Here is an 18,144-nt window from a genome sequence, read left to right on the forward strand (position 1 = left end):
TTGCAAGATTTTTAGTTTTATAGTTTTTTGTTCTTGGATCGTAGCGTTTTTAGTGGGATTGTATCAGTCAGTGGTTGCTAACTCAAGTCTAATGTTATACTGTAGACGTTCCCAAGTGGATGCTATGTGCTTCCCTTTGGTGCTGTTTGTGCTTCAAATCCACTGCTTTTGCCAAACAGAAAGCCACTGTTGAAGCTCTGCAGGAGAGCAGGCTGCCTCCTGGGATGTGTTTCAGAGGTGCCTTTCCTCAGAAATGGAGCAGAACAGTTCTTTGTGTCTTCCCTCCATTTCCACTTCTCACATGTCTTCATCGTGTCAGGAAAGGCTGTTCCCTCGTTGCCTCTTGGTGGCCATGAGAAATGTCTTTTGCATGTTCCGTAGCAGCTTTCTCACCACACTTTCCTTCAGTTTCCACCTTCATGAGGCATGCTGGCCAAGGAAGAGAGAGAGCAAGCATGACAGTCCTCGGGCTGCCAGTAGAGAGAATTCCGCTAGGGGGCAGTTATCTCAGCCGGACTTATGGCTGCCAATTTACTGCTGTTCCAAGGGTCCCTGAATATCTTCCAGATGTCTGAACTTTGCCTGGAAATGTCACAGTACTTCTTCCATTCCACCTTTTGATCACAAGCTTTCCTGCAAGAAATGTGCCAGTAAGCCAACACAGAACCATGGCCTTAAGCCTTTCATGTGCCACAAGGCTCATCTTGTGGATACACAAAGAAAGAGGCAGCTTCTAAGCCAGCGTGCCCAGGACTGGGTCAGTTTTTAATGAGCATTTCCTGCTTGGTGCTACACCTTTTTAGCTGGTGTATTTTCCCTGCCTTGTTAGTTGCTTAACTTGAGGGCTGTTTCTAATCCAAACATTGTCTTTTTTTTCTTTTCCACAGTACTGCTAGCTGCCTTGAGCATCTCTGCCACTGGAAAGGTGGGATATACTGTACACTTAACAAATAAAACATTAAAAATATCCCCTCTTTTCGATGAAGGGCATAAATGACATTTTAAACGGCACCTTTTATGCAATGCAGCTTAGTGCAGCTTTAGATAATTGAGCGCCGTGCGTTTAACCCTTATTTAACACAAACTGGTTTCCCCTGCCTATCCTACTCGGCCAGAGGCGGGCGGACTCCTGGGCCTGGGGAGCCTCGTGCCCCTGCCCAAGAGCGGGGCAGCACCCCCCCTCCCCCAGGCTGAAGTCCTGCCAACGGCCTCCTTCCCGGGGGCAACCCGTCCCAAGAAGGGCGCCCGTCCCCCACGCGAGCGGAGGGCCACGGTGCCAGTCACCGGAGCGTGGCCTTTCGAGGTGGGGCCTGTTCTTCCACCCGCGCAACGGAGAGGCGGGAGGGCTCTGCCAGGCGGGAGGGGGAACCCTCTTCTCCTGGGAGAAAATGGGCACCGCCGGGCTGCTGCCCGCGCCCAGGCCTCGGCCCCTCCGTGGCTCGGCCGGAGCTCCACGAAGTTACTTTTCTTGGGGGGGGGGGAACTAGGCCTCTGGCTGCTGCCGCCGCTTCCTCTTCCTCTTCCCGCCGCCTCGAGGCCCGGCCCGGCCGCTCCGTCCCCGAGAGGCGCGACGGTCCTCTCGAGCGCCGCTCTGCTGGCCTGGAGGAGGAGAGGCGGGCGCCTCACCGGGGATGCGCAGTCCCGCCGTCCCCCGCCGCCGCCAAGCCTGCGCATGCGCACTACCCCGTGTTGGGGGGGTGGCGGCGGCGGTGGTCTCGGCCAGGCAGCCAGGTTGTGGTGGTGGTGGTGCGGCGGCGGCGTCTTCCTCCTCCTCCTCCCCTTTAAGCCGAGCCCCCCCTTCTTCTCTTCTCCTTCTCTTTTTTTGTCCTCCGTCCTCTTCGTCCGGCGGGCTCCAGCAGGCCGCGGCGGCGAGGCGGGAAGGATGTCCGGGGGCTGGGGCCGGGACCTGATGGACTACGGAGGCGGCGGCGGCGGCGGCGGCGGGGGATTCGGGGGCGGCTTCGGGGGTGGCTTCGGGGGCGGGCCGGGGATGTCCGGGGGCGGCGGCCGGGGCGGCGGCGGCGGCGGCGGCGGGGGCCTGGGGGGCGACGGGCGCATCTACGTGGGCAACCTGCCGGCCGACGTGCGGGAGAAAGACCTGGAGGAGCTTTTCTACAAGTACGGCCGCATCCGCGACATCGAGCTGAAGAGCAAGCGGGGCCTCGTGCCCTTCGCCTTCGTCCGCTTCGAGGACCCCCGGTGGGTGGAAAGGGGGGAGGAAGGAAGGAAGGGGGGGACTGAGAGAGGAGAGGAGAGGAGGGCCTTTTTCCCGCCCTTTCTCTGAGGGGAGAAAGGAACCGGGGGGAGGGGGAGGAGGGGGAGGGGAGATAGAGGGGGAGGGGCCGGTGTGTGTGTGTGTGTGTGTGTGTGTGTGTGTGTGGGTCCTTTCCGCCCCCCCCCCCCCAATCGTGTGCTGCCTTCCTCCTTCCCCCTTTTCCTTCAAGGCCTCACGACAACCTGGCGAGGGAGGCCGGGCTGAGGAAAGGGAGGAAAGCGTGCGTGCTTTTGTGTGTGTGTGGGGAGACACAAGGATGAAGGATTGGGGAGGTGGGGAGGAAGGTATCGGCGGTGCAAAAGGCCCTTGAAAGGCTCTTCCCCCCCCCCTTCCGCGCGGGTTTACCCCATTTGGACCTCCAGAAGAGGTTGGACTCCAGCTCCCATCGTCCACTGCCGTCGGCTGCGCCTGATGGGAGTTGTAAGCCCCAGACACACACGGCGTGGAGTTCCTCCTCTTTGGGAGGCTCCTGGGCGTCCCCTTTTTCCTCGCTGTTGGAGGGCCAGTCACAACCCCCCCCCCCCAAATCCTTGGGAAGGCTGGTGGCCTCAAAGAAAAAGGGGTTATGGAGGGAATGAATGGCAGCCCTGTCAATATTGCATGATGATGGTGGTGGTGGTAGACCCAAAAATGGCGCATTGGAAAGCAGGGATGGTGGGGGGGGGCTGCCTGCCCTGTGTTTTGTTTCCTCCTCCCAAGATCCTTTCTTAGCCACATGGCTGGCTTGCTTATGGGATAAAGATGTGTGCCGCTCTTCTGTATAATAAAGCCATTAAAAAATGCACAAGCATCTTTTTCCTGGAGAGCAGCCACCCAGGCAGCAGGAGGCGGCTGGGCTCTTGACGAGCCTTGCTGGGCATGGCCGGTGGTCTCCAGGCCCTGGGCTGGAAATGGCCCACGAGGCGGCTGGAGGTGATCTCGGCCCCCTTCTCTTTGTTTCCCCTACGGTGGTGTGAGTGCAGGACATTTTGCGAGCAATTTTAATAAATTATTAGAAACAGAAGCACTTTAATGCCCTTTGATTGCAACTTAATTTTCTTTCAACCCTAGGCTGCATTAAAAATATCCTCCTTATGGGGTTATCTGCAGAAATACTATTAAAAGTGTGTATTATTAAATATCCTCCTTATGGGGTAATCTGCAAAAAGAAAAAAAGGTGAATGATGAAGCAGGAGCCTTCCAAAGTGGGAAGGCTAGGTACCTCTGTCATAAGAGTGTCTTTCATTTCTCACAACACCCCTGTAAGGTAGGCCACTATTATGCCCCTACTGCAATGTAGCAGGAGGCGTGAGTGTAAGAACCTAAGAAGAGCTGGATCAGGCCAAGGGCCCTCTAGTCCAGCTTCCTGGATCTCCCAACGGGCCCCACCAGATGCCTCTGGGATCATATGAGACTACAAGATCCCTGTCTCCTGATCCCACTCCCCTGCATCTGGCATCTGCTGACTTTATGGCAAATGCCACATTGGGTCCGGGGTGGAGTGGACACTTGCTAGTTCCCAATTCCCACTTTCTCTTGAAATGCACTGTTTTTCTCCCATTACTCTCTGACTTTAAGCTATTCTTACCAATAGCGTGGAACCTTTCATGTCTTTTGACATTGTTTGCGTGATTTCTCGATTTGTGTTCCTCCCATTGTGCTTGTTTGAGTCATCAGAAGAAGTAACCATAGTACATATTTGTAATATACTGTATACTGTTTGTTTGAAATTTAACTTGGGATTTTTTTTTTAAAAAATGGTTTCCAACCCTGAGCTGGGTTCTTCTCTCCAACCTAGCTAGGTGGAGAAACGGGGGCATGGGGGGGGGGGCACGGGATGGTGGTCCATGATGTTTTGACTCCCAAAAGCAGAAAAATGCAAGCTGTCTGCCTGAACAAGGGCTCCCTTGTACCTTTTGCCTGATCTCTTCCCTTCCTCCTTCAGCTGCTCACTTTTTGATAAGAAAAACCCTTTGCCAGGGCTCCCCCATATGTACAGCACAGTGTGTTGTGGTTTTAGAACAGTTTTGTTCCTCCATCTCATCAGGCCTGAGCCAGGAAGACAACATTCAGCCCTTTGGCCTGTTCTGTGTCATAGCAAGTACCATCTTCTTCTCCACCACTCACTCTTTGCCCCAGGTGTGGAGGTGGCCTAAACCATTGGTACTCTGTGCTTTGCTTACACCTTCCTTCCCTTTCTGCAACCCCAAACAGTCAATGCCAGAGTTTCTATATTTCTTTTCCTGTGAGCAAGACATGCAAGATCCTTGACGTGCATTTATGGCTGTAGGTCTGTCAATTTCAGGCAAGATTTGTTTTCTGCTGCTAGTTAGCTCAGTGCTAAGGATCATCCTTATGAAGTGTCAAAATAGCACATGTTTATGCCGGGTGGCCCAAGGTGCTTCTTTCTTGCATGCAGTTGTTTCTCTTCTCTGAAAAGGATGGAGTTCTTCGTACAAGCGTACAGTACACAGTGTGCAGGCAGGCATTGTTCCTGCAAAGTCCCTGTACTCTAGTTAACACCCACTTTTACAAAAACACTGCTGGAGTGTGTGTGGAAACAGTAAAATGTTAAGCAACCCAGCAAAGTACTAGGATCTGTTTCCCTTCAATTTTAGATAAATAGGCTGATAGACTAATTTTTCCATTCAATTACATTTTTAAAAGCGCTCCATGTCTTGAAAAGGCTCCCATGCTTCTCTTTTTCCAGTGCACAAAGTGTTTTCCTTAGCATTTAACCAGACAAAGAGTATGCATGTGGGGGACCCTTTCTCAACTCCTAATCTGCTTTTGAGCAGGGCAGGTTGAAAGCAGATACAGTACCTTGTTTCCAAGGTGAGGAGGAGCCAAGGAGGATATTTTCTTCAGGTATTGAATAGATGTATATATTAGACCCACAAGAGTTGGAAGGACCTGCTTGATGTCCAGGGCATCCCTGGGAGATCTCCAGCGTGGGTGAAGCCATCCCTCTTCTAGGTCACTGGTTCCATTGCTGAACTGTTCTTAGTGTTAGGATAATGTTCTGGTGTTTCCAACCTCCTGCAGGTTTTCAGTCAATTAGGCTTAGCTTTGCTCTCTTAGTCAGCACTAAGCATCTCCCTTCTTGTGGCAGCTCTTCAGGTATTTAAACAGTCCATTGATATCGTCTCCCTCTGCTTTTTCTCTCTTAGGCTGTATACTCAGTTCTTTTGGTTCCTCGTCATGTTTGCATTTTGTTGGCCCTCTTGGTTGCCTTCCGTTGAATGTCTAATCCGTGGTACCAGAACTGGACACAGTACTGCAGCGAGGTCTGACTGGTGTAGCATAAAGTGGAAAGGTTACCTCGTAGGACTTGGAGAGAGTAGCTAACATTGAGCCTTTTGTGGGTGGGTGTTGTGATGGGCTACGGCTGTCCCTGCTGACTCATGTTCAGCTTGTGATCAGCTACAATCCTGCTGTCCTTTGATAGGTGTAGTATTGTCACCTTGATTGGCCTCCGGAGAAAGTAGCAAGCCAACAAAGGAATTGAGGCTCAGAAACTAAATTGAAACTCCCTGCTGCTGTGGGGAGATGGTTCTTGTTGCTAGAAAGCGCAGCTTTCCCGAATTCTTTCTTGCAATATTTCTTTGATGGCACGTCATGTGCTCAATTCATTCCTTGCATGCTGTGAGTTCCATACAAAGGTAGAAACATCTGTATCCCTCACATACAGTACATCATATTGAAGGGATATTCTTGGCACTGAATATCTGTGTGTGGACCTTCAGGTCGTAAGAATAAGGTATGGTGAGAGGATCTTGACAAACAAGAATGACTGCCAAGCCTGGGTACCGGACGACTCCAGCTTTTTCAGGCCCTCATTTCTCTATTTCTGTATTTGAGTTTCTAAGGGCAACATTTCTTCTTGTTCCTTTCCAGGGCTAACTGAACTGTGCTAAATAGAGACATGTATTATTTGTTCGCAGGGATGCAGAAGATGCAGTTTATGGGAGGAACGGTTATGATTATGGCCAGTGCCGTCTGCGTGTTGAGTTTCCCAAGCCTTCCAGAGGTCGGGGTGGAGGCTTTGGTGGGGGGCCACGTGGGAGAAATGGCCCTCCTTCCCGACGTTCTGAATTCCGAGTCCTTGTTTCAGGTATGTTGTGTTCTGTCCTCCATACTGACTAGGATCCATCCTGATGTCATGCCTCACTTGCAGTTGTTGGGGAGAGGGCACATTTCACTGCCCTAATAGAAGGTTCCTTCTTTAATATGAGCCCTTTGCCTGTGAAGGAGCTTTTTCAGAACTGCGAGAGGACCTCAAACACTTTTCTGGTGAGATTCACGGAGGAAGTTGCTTTGCTTATGGAGTTCATCGTGGTGAATGAGTGGTGAGCGCAAATATCTCCATGGGTAGGCAGGTGTGAATTCGATGGACTTAAAAATGGGCAACCATGTGGGTGGAAAAAGGGGCAAGGAAGAAGAACTTGGGATTGTTTTTGTAGTGCGCAGGGCCAGGAGGTAACTTCACATAAGCTGAAGTTAAAAGCAAATGATGCTGCAGGACGAGTGAGTCTCTGAAGGCGACAGATGGCTAGCAATGCAGCAGCTTCACACTGCACTTTTGGGAGGAAAGTAACGTGAATTAGACCTCTCGTTTGATATAGCCTTGTGGATTCCTTGAAACAACCTTGAAATACCTGGAATAGATACCTTGTTTAGTGTGTTGGGAGAGACGGGTGGAAAAAAAATCCTCTTACTGGAGAGAAATGGAAAGACTTTGGAGGTTTTGCCATGGTGATCAAATCTCTGGAGAGAACACAGCGCTCCTGGACCCGATGTATATGGAATGGTCCACTTAAAATCAGGTTGATTCCCAGACAGTTCTTAGATAAAACACTGTGCTCCCCTGCGTGCTGCGGTGGCACCATCGTAGCAATGTCCTTGTTCACTGGGAGGAAACCACTGAATGAATGGCAGTCTCATCAGCTCTGGATCAGGACCTGGATACCTAAGTGTTGAACTCCAGGTGTACAAGCTCCCTTGCCGATAGTTAAAAACCATGCTGATAGGATTCTTGCTCGGCTACCCACGGAGGAGCTATTGGAATCTAAGGACCCAGACTCAATACTGTTTAGAAGGGGACTTCTTGGATGGGAATCTGATCCCGAGTAACGGTGTCGTTGTGTGGAGTACGATCTGTCCAGTCAGAGTTAGGGGTGATAAGTTTCCGTTGGACCCCCCCAGGAGGATTTCTCTGAATGCCCAGCGCTCTGAATCCCGAGAGCTGCCTAGGGGACTGCCTGGCTGACTTGGAGAGCTCATCCCCTCTGGAAAGGAACTTAACTGCTCCTCTTTGGATCCTTCTGTTCTTATTGTAGCCCTGGCTGCCTGGAATTAGGAGGAACTCCGAGGAAATGATGGAGCCTTTGACAGCCTGGAAGAACGAGTCAAGGCTGCGCAGCCATTCCGGGCATAGCCTTAGCAGCTGGTGTCATCTCTTTACACAGTGTCTTCTGTTTTGTGTTCTCACCGCTCAGGGCTTCCTCCATCAGGCAGCTGGCAGGACCTGAAGGATCACATGCGCGAAGCTGGTGATGTATGTTATGCAGATGTTCAGAAAGATGGAATGGGGGTGGTTGAGTTTCTCCGCAAGGAAGACATGGAATATGCACTGCGTAAACTGGATGACACCAAATTCCGCTCTCATGAGGTGGGTTTCTGCCTGTGGGTGAAGAGCATGTGTGCGTGCCAGTCATGGAGGAACATGCCTTAGTCTGTTTTGAAGCCACTCAAGAGGCTCCAGGGCACACTCTAGCAGTAGAGCCGCTGTTTTTGGCTAAATGGCAATCCTTGTAGCATGTTAGGAGTCCAGTTTGCCAGCTGTCAAAGCTTTGCGAAACCTGCCCCATGGTGGTGTGGTGTGTGTGTGAGCCTTGACAGCCAAGAGGCCTTGGGATGACTCACCTCCAGCTCCCGGGCAAGTCAAGTTGACCCGCTTTATCGTGTTCCCTCGTGCCAGCCAACAGCTGAACAGAGGTGGCTACTGGCGGTCCATCTGAATAAGCTTTAGCTCAGTCTGGTCTTGGTGGCCAGAGGTTCTATCGGCATGTTACAGTGTGACTCCCCAGAGGAACCAATGAGTGACTGTAGCGGTTACTCTCTAGTAATCTACATCCGTGCATGAGAACCTCTTCCTATGCTGGTCCAGTTTTGGGTTTTTTCCCTCCCCTCCAATCTTGGGGCACTGCAACCACCTTCTTCCAATGGCTGGCTTGATCTGCTCCAGTCGCCCACCCCCTTCTGTCACAGCTGGAAGGTGCTTGCTGAGGACTCTCACTCCACAACCTGAGCTGCTGAGACACCATTAAATTAAGTTGGTGAGAGAGGTCACCAAGTCGTCTCGTAACTATGCTTGGAAGACTGTGCTAGCGTACGTCTCTTTCCTTTTGATGGTAAAGACTTGGAATACTGACATCTTCACCCTTCTCTTAGTTACATGGGGACAGAAGTTGACCTATGTTTACCTTAATAATGTCTGCACCACCAAAATAAATAAATACAGGAGGTATCCTGTAACCTGCCTACCATCTGTAGACCTCAAAGGCCAGGCCAGAGCTAGCCCAAGGCAGCACTAGAAGGATGCATACCACCTGTGTATGAACACGCCAGACTTGAGCCACTTGTGCGTGGGTTGCTGACCTCCATTTTTTATTTTTATTTTTTGGCATTCATTCATTCATTCATAACTTTACCCGCAGGATGTTATGCCAATGTTTGGGTTTTCTCTGTTTTCAATTCCAGGGTGAAACATCTTATATCAGAGTTTGTCCTGAAAGAAGCATCAGCTATGGCTACTCGCGCTCCCGTTCGGGTTCAAGGAGTCGCGATTCTCCATACCAAAGCAGAGGATCACCTCGCTACTCCTCTCCGTTCAGGCCGTTCTGATTTACCCAACAGGGACTTTTAAAAATGTGAACTGGGCTCTCGATTTCTGCTCAGTGTTTACATTCCAGAATGGATGGATATAGGTCTTTCCTGGGAAGCTTTGTGTTTTTTTTTTCCTTTCTATCCAATAAAACCTTTTTTTAATGACTTACAGTTTTTACTAGGGAAGTGTTGGTAATGAAGTACTATGAACCATTGCCACTTAAAAATGTTTTTGTTTGGAAATGTAAGTTTTTGTTTTGCCTTCTAAACGAGGGGGAGGAGAGCTTGAGAATTTGTGTGTGTTAATGGTTTGTCTACAGGATGGCGCTTTAAAGCAGTGGAACAACGTGTATAGCTCAGCCTGTTTTGATGTCTGCAAATATACTTAAATGTTTCTGTAACTCACACATGGGTGGCTGTCTTTTTGTGCATTGAGATCGGGGAAGGTGTGGTGTGAACGGCTGAACCTGGATATTAAAAGTCCTTGCTATTCTTGGATTAAAGAAGGTTTGCTTATGAAAACATCAATGAAACATTTAAACTGTTCTTCTAAAGGCCCAGTAGAATCCTTTACAGGCCATCCATTACACATAATTGTGCTGGGTTCTTCATAAAATTTCATTAAAAATATGCAAGAAAGGCTTGACAGCAGGATTTTTGGGGGAACTGTAGCAGGAGGAAGGGACAGAGCCCCCCCCCCCCCCCGATGAATGAAGTAGGTCCTTAGCAAAGAGACAACATCCTTTGGCACTTTTCACCTGCTACAAATTGTGTCCACTTCAAATGTTTCTTAAAACTTTATTAGAAGTATCTTCACTGCATGACCCTTAAAATAAAATCGATTTCAATGGTTCTGGTCTATAGTAAATTTATAAAATTAAGGATTTTTATTTGACGCCTGTGGGGAAGTTCTGCCCCCTTACTTTCCCCATCCTTTCGCACGTGCTCCGGTAACAGATGGCTTCGAAAGAAAGGTAAGGGTAGCAGATTACAGAAGTTAAGAGAAATTGCTCACAGCTTATGCAGTGATGTAGTCAAATACTGGCCCTTCGCATAAACTCATTGAAGTTTTAGTTCAAATTAACACCTGCATTTTGCCCCACATTTTGCCCTGAATTAGTAATGTACTGTAACTGGGTGTATACAAAAATAAGTTTTGCTGTATCGTATTAAGGGTGCAATTTTAGGCATATTTACACAGAAGTGAATGGCAGTGAGGTGAATAGGGCTTCTGTACTAGCATCTAGTAAGGAAGGCTTGGACATATTAGACATAAACGCAGAAGTTTTTTTTTTTTAAGTGTTGGGGGGAAATTTGAACTCCACAAGTCTGTTTAGTTTGGCAGCATCCAAAAACTAATTTTCTGTTCTGATATATAAATTAATATGCCCAATTAAAAATCGGAACCACCGTTTATTTCAAAGAGGCAGCTGTGTTGATCTGAGCAAGCCCATCAATACAAAAAAAAGAAACAAACAGAAAAAGCAAGCGAGACCAAGCCCCCCCCCCCCCCAAAAAAAACACTACGTGGCCCCTTAAAGACGAACTGCTATACAGTATTTTAATGTGAGCTTTCGGGGATCTAGTCCACCTTGGCCAACATAAAACCAACACTACGACTGACGGATGTACGTGTGGCTCCATGACCAGGCAAGGAAACAGATACCCGATGAAGTGACCGCGATTCTTTTAGTAAAAGGATAGGCCACCAGGCTGTGTATAACTGGGTTGATCGATCCTCAGTCTTGGATATCAAAATCAATCCTAGTGCTAATTGCAATCAAGGCTTCTTAAGTCATTATTAATCATAAAAATCCTACAGTGGTTCCCACAATTCACTGCTTCTGCCAACAATGCCATTCTTGCAGGCGGGTAAGTGAAATTATTCACTGCCTGACAGCCAGTTCCTTTACTAAATGAACTACTGTCACTTTGTCCATTATCTATCCCAACTTGGTCATGCACATAAATGAGTCACATAAGTTTTACACTGCAGGAAGTGGACATGCTCTCCAAAAGCCATAGTTAAATAGGTCAGTCTCGATGTTTAGCTCATGTTTTTTTTGTCTAATATGTTTGATATTGGTCCAAAGGACATGGCTAGGTTTTTTTTTTATTTTTCATGCAGAGCCACATACCATTTGTTTGTTTCAATGATCCAGTTTTCAACCATTTTATAGTATATTTTGCATATCTCTAATAAGCCATGTGTATCATGAAATAACAGCGTGAAAGCAGCATATAAATTTCAAAAGCATATGGTATATTTATCAGGAAGACAGACTTCATCATTTTCAGTGAACTGCCATGTTTTGTACCCTTCTCAAAAGTTTGGTATATAAAACAGCTTGACTCCTTGACTTGACATTTATTAATCTGCAAAGTGCTACCGACTTTTCCCTCTCCCACCCACCCACACAAATCTGAAAGGGGATGGAACGCAGTATACATTTTAAAGTAAAGTTTATGCATATGTTTGTGTAGCACCTAGTATTTTGGGGGGTCTGAAACTGTTCGCTGAGGTATGTTTGGGTTCTTCCTTTTTTAAAAATCTCTGTCAAGAGACATGAGACAATGTTTCACGTCCTAAATACTCTTCTATCAACCAAGGCCAGGAGACCTTGCTCTCTGCAGTTACATCAGTCCGCTTCTCAGAACACAAAGTATGTAGTCTTGTCTCTTCTAGGTTACAGTTTGGATGTCTTAATGGGGCAGAGCTTGAATGCCCTTGTTTTATACTCTTCCATACAGTTTTCCCACAGTCGTGTTTTTAGAAGCGTTTTGGCTGCGACGCGTCCCATCTCAGCTTTTCCGTTTTCCCAGACCACAGTTTGTTCCTTCCTATGGTTAAAAACGTTTCAGCCACAGTCAGACGCAGCGTAGGTGCCTTGAACTCACAGACAGGATAAGTTACTTTTGTGGATTACAGTTCCCCGAATGCATGTCCCCGAATGCACAGGTGGCAGGACAGACTGGGAACGGTACTTTAAGGAACAGTGTTTTCTGTCTCCGATGCAAGCTCAACTTAAGCCACAAGGGCTTAAGTACAGTGAACTCCAGCCATTGTTTCACAATGAGAGCTGAAGCTATGCAAGTGACGCGGTGGTTTCATCCTAGATGCAACTGCATGCCTGGAGTCCAGTGACTAAAGAAGTCAAGTCTGGGCACATCATCCGTCTAGGGTTCTTCCTTCTTGAGAAAACTCTCTCTCTCTTCCAGTTTTGGTAAAGGGATGTTACCTAATGCAAACAATAAAACCCGTCTGGGATTAAAAGACCTACTGGAGCCAGTCCAGCATAACCGGGGGGAGGGAGGGGAACCTATGATGGTATGATCAGAATGGCAATTTTTGGGTCTTTCAGATGTTCTGACCCACATCTTGCCTTTGACCCACCCTGCATGAGCAACTGTGGAAGCTTTAGTCCAGAACCTCTAAACAGTCAAGGGTTTCCTACCACTGTGGCTGGGGGGGGGGGGCAATTCCTAGTAAATGCTCACAGACCACCTTCATGGAAGAGGAGGCCATACATAGTTGCTACTTAGGATACCTATAGATTCCCTGTAAGATCAAAGTTCCTATGCCTCTCAGTGTAAACACTGAGGGTGGCTTAAGCAGGAGGGGGCTTGCTGCCAGTCTGTGAACATGATGCTTGGCCCAGTAGGTGTTTGGTTTGATCTCACAATAGAGCTGTTCTTAATGAAGTTTTAGAAGAGGTAGCTGGGTTAGTCTGTGCCACCATATCAGGCAAAAGAAAAAGACAAAAACGTGACACCTTTGAAGACTAACTGCTGTATTTTTAATGGGAGCTTTCGTGGACAAGGCCACTTTGTCAGGCCTGAGAAAGTTCTTAGAAAGCTCTTAACTTTCTGATGGCCAGCAGTATAGCTCTAATACCCTGTGTAACTCATTATTCCCGTTCACATCTAGCAAAATCACAATTGCGCAGTTCAGCAGCAGTTTACAGAGGCTTACTGAGTTTTAGCCCGGCTGCAAAAGTCCGGGTTGCTCTGACATCCTTATTTTTCTTAGTGCACATGTTTCCTTACTCTCCCCACCGCAAGGACACTAGCTGAACTGTTAGGTTGTAGTCTGAGTTCTGAAAAAAGCATGAGGTAGTTTCATGAGTTCTGAAAAAAGTTAAGAAGTAACATTTGAAAAGCTCCTCTTTCACACACGTGCGGACACCTGGATAAGAGTTGTGGAACTTTCAGGCAAGGCCTTTATGCAAAAGGCAAGATGTTACCTGGTGGAGCCATGAAGTAGTCTTCAACGGTGAGCTTAGCTGCCTTCAGGAGCTCCTCTGCACAGTTCCCTTCTGTAATGTTATCCTCCCTGAGGTACAGGTGCCTGAGGGGAACAACACTTGAATCACAGCCAAAGAGCCCGAAAAACCCACAACAACCAACACTTGAATCAACTCTCTTGATGGCTTCTGCAGAATCAAACCCCATATCGTTTCCTGGTCAAAGATCAAGTTGTAGCCCTGATCCCACAGGGCTAGAATGAGTTACGTTACAGAGTTCCTACAAGAGCTTTTTAGTTGCCCTCCAACCCATCATCTTCCATTCGGGGGGAACTAGCGCGTCTGGTGCAGCTTTCCTTCCCTGTTGGTTACCACCTAATACTTTGTTTTTGGGAGACTAGTTCAAATTACACATCCTATGGCCACAGACGTTTTAAAACAATACAGAGAAATCCGTACCACTTTCATAAGCATCCAAGCTCTTGATAGAGAAATGCTCAGCAAGAAAGAGGATGCCTTCCCGCTTCAGAATCCGAGCCAGAGCAGCAGTGAATACAGGGAATCACTTTGACCACCATGACTAGCAGATGTCTACAGCATTCTCAATACTTCCTGAATCTTTTAGGCCCCCAGTCCTCACTACATGAACAGAAGTGCCAGTGAACCTTACATAGAAGATATCCTGAAAAAGATTTCACTATTAACAATAGCAGCCACCACATTATCTGTCGGTGAAGATGGACATTTTCAACCCATTATAGCACAAGAACGGGTTTGAGAATCTACTACCATCTATGAGAGTCCCTTTTGCTGCGGAACAGCTCCTGCTATCAGAAAGTTCCTCCTCGTGTTTAGTCAGAATCTCCTTTCAGTGCAACTTAAATCTCAATAGAGTCTAAATATGAGAGATTCTTATGTTCTTATATTCTTATAAGCAGCACGCTTTGCTTATGACTAAAAATAAAAATTCTTAAGGGTTGCATGGTTCTGTATAATGATGTGCTGACAATTTGTTTCAAGGGTAACAAATAGCAGCCGTTGTTTGTAGCTATACATTTCCTGCACAGCTAAATAATAATCCTAGAACTGCAGAGCTGGAAGGGACCCTAGGGATCATCTACTCCAACCTGTCAAGAATTCCCAACTTCTGGCTCTGTAGCCAGACATAAACCACTGGGTGATCCAGCCAGCTAATAATCTTAGAATTGCCAGAAACCTAAAACAGTCAGCTATCCAATAGTAAAAAAATAAATCTTGCTGGTAAACCTTCAAATCAACACCTGCCTATACGATGCACTAACATAAAGAACACCAGTAGATTTTGTGGAACCCTCCCTTAGGTCCATAGGTGTAATGAGAATTAGGTCGTATCTCCTCCCTGGAGTACTGTGCAGCCTTTAGTAACTACAGGGAAGCCTATGTAGAAGAAGAAACAAGCAATATCATTCTAAGCAGGGGATAAACATACATACCAGTATACATTTTGATAGGAAATATGCGCTCCTGTTAGTTACCTGTCTTCTAATACTGAATCCATGGGCTCTATCCCATCTGTTGGAACAGAGTGAAGCTGGTCAGCGAATTCAGTTGCTTTCTCCAGACGCTCCACGCCCTCCCAGTTGCGGAAATCAACAAGGGCCAGGTGCTCCAAATGATCCAGCAGTTCCAAAGTTACTTTTTTCTTGAGAAAGAGACAAAACAAAGGCAGATAAGAATTAATAAGAATGAAATAAAGAGGAATTCAATGAATGAACGAATAAATAAATAATTAAATATTAAAAATAAAAAACAAATCAATAAGAAGTGGGGTGTTCCTTCTTTGCCCCCCCAAGTCGTGCCTCGGCCCCAAACACCTTTGGGCTTTCAGGGTAAGCTCCTTGGGGCAGAGAGCTGCCCCCTCTGAACTTCTGAGGCGGGTTAAGGGATCACTCTGCCTATGCTCAGAGGCACCCTTCCCCCCTGTCCTTTTCCGGTCCCTCTCCCCATAAGCTCTGGGCCTTCCGGGCCTCACCGAGCAGCTTCCAGCCCCCTCCGGCCTCTTCGTCGCCGGTGGTGGGGCAGGAGCCCCTCCAGGGAAGCCGCTCCGAGCGCCGAAGGCGGCGCGGAAGCCCCGAGAGACGCGCGGGGCCCACATGCCGGCTCCTCGGCGGTGCGCTTCCGCTTCCGGCGCCGGACCGGAAGTGGCGTCGAAGGGGGCGTGCGCGTTGCGGGCTCCCTTCCGGGCGACCCCGAGAGCCCGGCCTCAGCGGTTCCGCTCCCCCCCCCCCACTTCGGCCGCCATGAACAGCGTGGGCGAGGCCTGCACGGAGCTGAAGCGCGACTACGACCAGTGCTTCAACCGGTGGTTCGCCGAGAAGTTCCTGAAGGGCGAGGGAGGCGGCGGCGACCCCTGCTTCCGGCTCTTCGAGCGCTACCAGCTCTGCGTCCAGGCAAGCGGGCCGCGGGGGGGGGGGCGGGGACGAGGGCGCCTCTGGGCATGGGCAGAGCGCCGCGGGGTGGCGGGCGGAGGGAGAGGGAGGAAGGAAGGAAGGGGACGCCTCAGACCCTCCCGGGGGGCGCTGGGGTGGGAGGGGAGCATTTTATGGGCGGAGGGAGGGATTAAGGGTTAAAAACAAACTTTTTTTAAACGATTAAAATGAAAAAAAAATGGAGGTTTTGACATTAAAATGAAAAAAGAGGATTTTTCGACGATTATAATGGTGAAAAACCCGATTTTAGACGATTGTAACGGGGGGAAAAGAGGATTTTTTGACTTCATGAAAATAGCTCGGATTTTTTGACCTTTAAAGTGAAAAGAAAGAAAAAAGACGATTCAAGCATGAGCAGAATTGGGCGTTCTTGAAATAAGCTTTCGTCTCCTCCTCTCTTTTCCAGAAAGCTATAAAGGAGAAGGACATCCCAATTGAAGGGCTGGAATTCATGGGCCCCAGCCAAGGGAAGCCAGAAAACTCTTCCTGACCGGGATGGCACCGGAGAAAAAGATCTTCTCGGCGGTGGGAAGCCATGGTCCTCAAACGGAGGAGGCTGCTCTGCTCAGGCAGTGGCTGAAAAAGGCTTTCCGAGTGAGGAGCTTTCTCGGACAACACTCCCACCTGCCTCAGATCCAGGAGCCGCTCTTGCAGTTTTACGGACCTTTGGGGAGAGATTTATCATCTCTACGCTTGCATATTTTGGTGGTGGGGTGGGTGGGGCGGCTTTTCCGGATTTTCGGTTGAATGTATTTTTAGCACTAGAATCAGAGAGAAGCGTAGGTCTGATTGCTGATCACTTTTATGTATGAAAACCTCCAAACAGAAGTATTCAAATGAATATCAGGGGCTTTGATTGATGCACTGATAGCTTCTGTTGGAATATTGTTTGCTTACATCTTCCCTGTCTCACAGTCCCGTGTTTAGGGCTAGCAGAAAATACCTCCGGTTACCCCGTGGTGGTGGTGGTGTATGTAAGTTACAGAGGGATAAGGAGTTCAGTGTTCAGGCAGAATTATGCTTCGGAAACGTTGTGCCTTCTCTACAAGACAAAGCCTCATATGCCGTTTGCTTGTTCTTCAGAGTATTTTCTGAAGTTCATCTTCCCTCCCATACTCACAGGCCTGACGTTTCAGGTGTAAGCTTCTTCGTTTTCATCTCTCAAAGGGAAGAATCCTACTTTTAAAATTAAATTTGCCCTTCTTAGGTGTGGCCAGTGATCACAGGAGGTGATTTAATTGATAGGTAATTGTTCTTAAGAATGGCAGGTGCTTTAAGCTCCTTTCTTGCACATACTATTATCTTCTGCACCAGTGTGTTGTATATGGGTTGGGAGAGAAGGAGGGACCCCCCCCCCAAATGATGGTTTTGTATGCACCTTTGGGAGTACACCCAGTACTGCCCTTCCCTTCACCCAATTAAAGCAACTGAGTTTTGTTTTAACTGGCTGCCTCTATAGAAAGGTAAATCGACAACAGTAACATGTAGGTGGCAGGGATCCTAATATATATAAATCCCTCCATGGTAGTTTTAAGTGTTGGTTCTCCTGGTTGTCATGGTAGCAGACTCAAACCCACTGAAAATTAGTAGAAATCCAGGTCCATGTAAAAAGACCTTGCGTGCTGCTCACTATTCTGTCTCACGTATCTTATGGGAGGAACTGGATTATCATCCTGCTATTGTAGCAACCTACAGGATGACCTTGATGTATTTTTGGTTTTGCCACAGAAATCAGCCTTGGGTGGAACGCTAATAAAAGTCACAGCTTGCCCTGGTTAATGCCTGGAGCAAGGGAATGCTGTAGTCTTTGTACGCTGTAGATTTAGACACCTGGTACCTTATCTATGAATCAGTTTGCTGTCAGCTTAGAACCACGAGGCTTGTGGTAGAGTGGTTAAACTGTAGTACTGCCGCCAAAACTCTGCTCACAATCCAGGTTCAATCCCAGGGTGCTGGCCCGAGATTCACTCGCCCTTCCATCCTCCTGGTTGATTGAGTACCCAGCTTGCTGGGAGCATGTGTGCGTGCGCTAAGTGTAGCCTGCATAACTAAATTGTAACCTCCCCTCCCCCCCCCGAGAGTGCTCAAGCACTATGAGGAGGTATATAAGCAGCACACTTTGCTTTTTCTTTTCCTTGGTCATTGGGAAAGGCACTTCCGTTTTAAAGGCGGCTCTGTGTGTGTGATATGCCATCAGGTTGCATCAGGCTTATGAGATATTCAAGGAGTGATTCTACCATTGCCTCTCCTAGTGGGCTCCCACGACCGAGCTGGGATTTGAATCCAGGTC

General features: G+C 48.1%; 3 protein-coding genes across 3 annotated transcripts; 2 read left to right on the forward strand and 1 right to left on the reverse strand.

The window, feature by feature from the left end:
* The first annotated feature begins 1,726 nt into the window (after nt 1–1,726).
* On the forward strand, nt 1,727–9,547 carry SRSF9 (serine and arginine rich splicing factor 9). Its single transcript, XM_072983751.2, has 4 exons — nt 1,727–2,199; nt 6,199–6,368; nt 7,753–7,925; nt 9,017–9,547. The coding sequence occupies exons 1-4, from the start codon at nt 1,883–1,885 to the stop codon at nt 9,158–9,160; spliced, it is 804 nt and encodes a 267-aa protein (XP_072839852.2). The 5' UTR covers nt 1,727–1,882; the 3' UTR covers nt 9,161–9,547.
* Nucleotides 9,548–10,535: 988 nt separating this feature from the next.
* Nucleotides 10,536–15,601, reverse strand: GATC (glutamyl-tRNA amidotransferase subunit C). Its single transcript, XM_078381906.1, has 4 exons — nt 15,398–15,601; nt 14,901–15,067; nt 13,387–13,490; nt 10,536–12,381 (listed from the first exon to the last, which is right to left on the reverse strand). The coding sequence occupies exons 1-4, from the start codon at nt 15,518–15,520 to the stop codon at nt 12,320–12,322; spliced, it is 456 nt and encodes a 151-aa protein (XP_078238032.1). The 5' UTR covers nt 15,521–15,601; the 3' UTR covers nt 10,536–12,319.
* On the forward strand, nt 15,598–17,297 carry TRIAP1 (TP53 regulated inhibitor of apoptosis 1). Its single transcript, XM_072983755.2, has 2 exons — nt 15,598–15,815; nt 16,261–17,297. Exons 1-2 carry the CDS (start codon nt 15,666–15,668, stop codon nt 16,342–16,344), a joined length of 234 nt encoding a protein of 77 aa, XP_072839856.1. The 5' UTR covers nt 15,598–15,665; the 3' UTR covers nt 16,345–17,297.
* Nucleotides 17,298–18,144: the final 847 nt, after the last annotated feature.

The sequence above is a fragment of the Pogona vitticeps genome, chromosome 14, assembly GCF_051106095.1.
Source record: "Pogona vitticeps strain Pit_001003342236 chromosome 14, PviZW2.1, whole genome shotgun sequence".
In the NCBI taxonomy this organism is placed as follows: domain Eukaryota; kingdom Metazoa; phylum Chordata; class Lepidosauria; order Squamata; family Agamidae; genus Pogona; species Pogona vitticeps.

Excerpts from the sequence above, each read along its gene's own strand:
- SRSF9 (XM_072983751.2), top strand. The coding sequence starts at position 1,883 with ATGTCCGGGGGCTGGGGCCGGGACCTGATGGACTACGGAGGCGGCGGC. Across the intron at positions 2,200-6,198 it reads GTCCGCTTCGAGGACCCCCG|GGATGCAGAAGATGCAGTTT; the intron begins GTGGGTGGAAAG and ends ATTTGTTCGCAG. Across the intron at positions 7,926-9,016 it reads CCAAATTCCGCTCTCATGAG|GGTGAAACATCTTATATCAG; the intron begins GTGGGTTTCTGC and ends TTTCAATTCCAG.
- GATC (XM_078381906.1), bottom strand. The coding sequence starts at position 15,520 with ATGTGGGCCCCGCGCGTCTCTCGGGGCTTCCGCGCCGCCTTCGGCGCT. Across the intron at positions 13,491-14,900 it reads GATTCAGTATTAGAAGACAG|GCACCTGTACCTCAGGGAGG; the intron begins GTAACTAACAGG and ends TGTTCCCCTCAG. Across the intron at positions 12,382-13,386 it reads CTACTTCATGGCTCCACCAG|GTAACATCCCTTTACCAAAA; the intron begins GTAACATCTTGC and ends TGTTTGCATTAG.
- TRIAP1 (XM_072983755.2), top strand. The coding sequence starts at position 15,666 with ATGAACAGCGTGGGCGAGGCCTGCACGGAGCTGAAGCGCGACTACGAC. Across the intron at positions 15,816-16,260 it reads GCTACCAGCTCTGCGTCCAG|AAAGCTATAAAGGAGAAGGA; the intron begins GCAAGCGGGCCG and ends TCTCTTTTCCAG.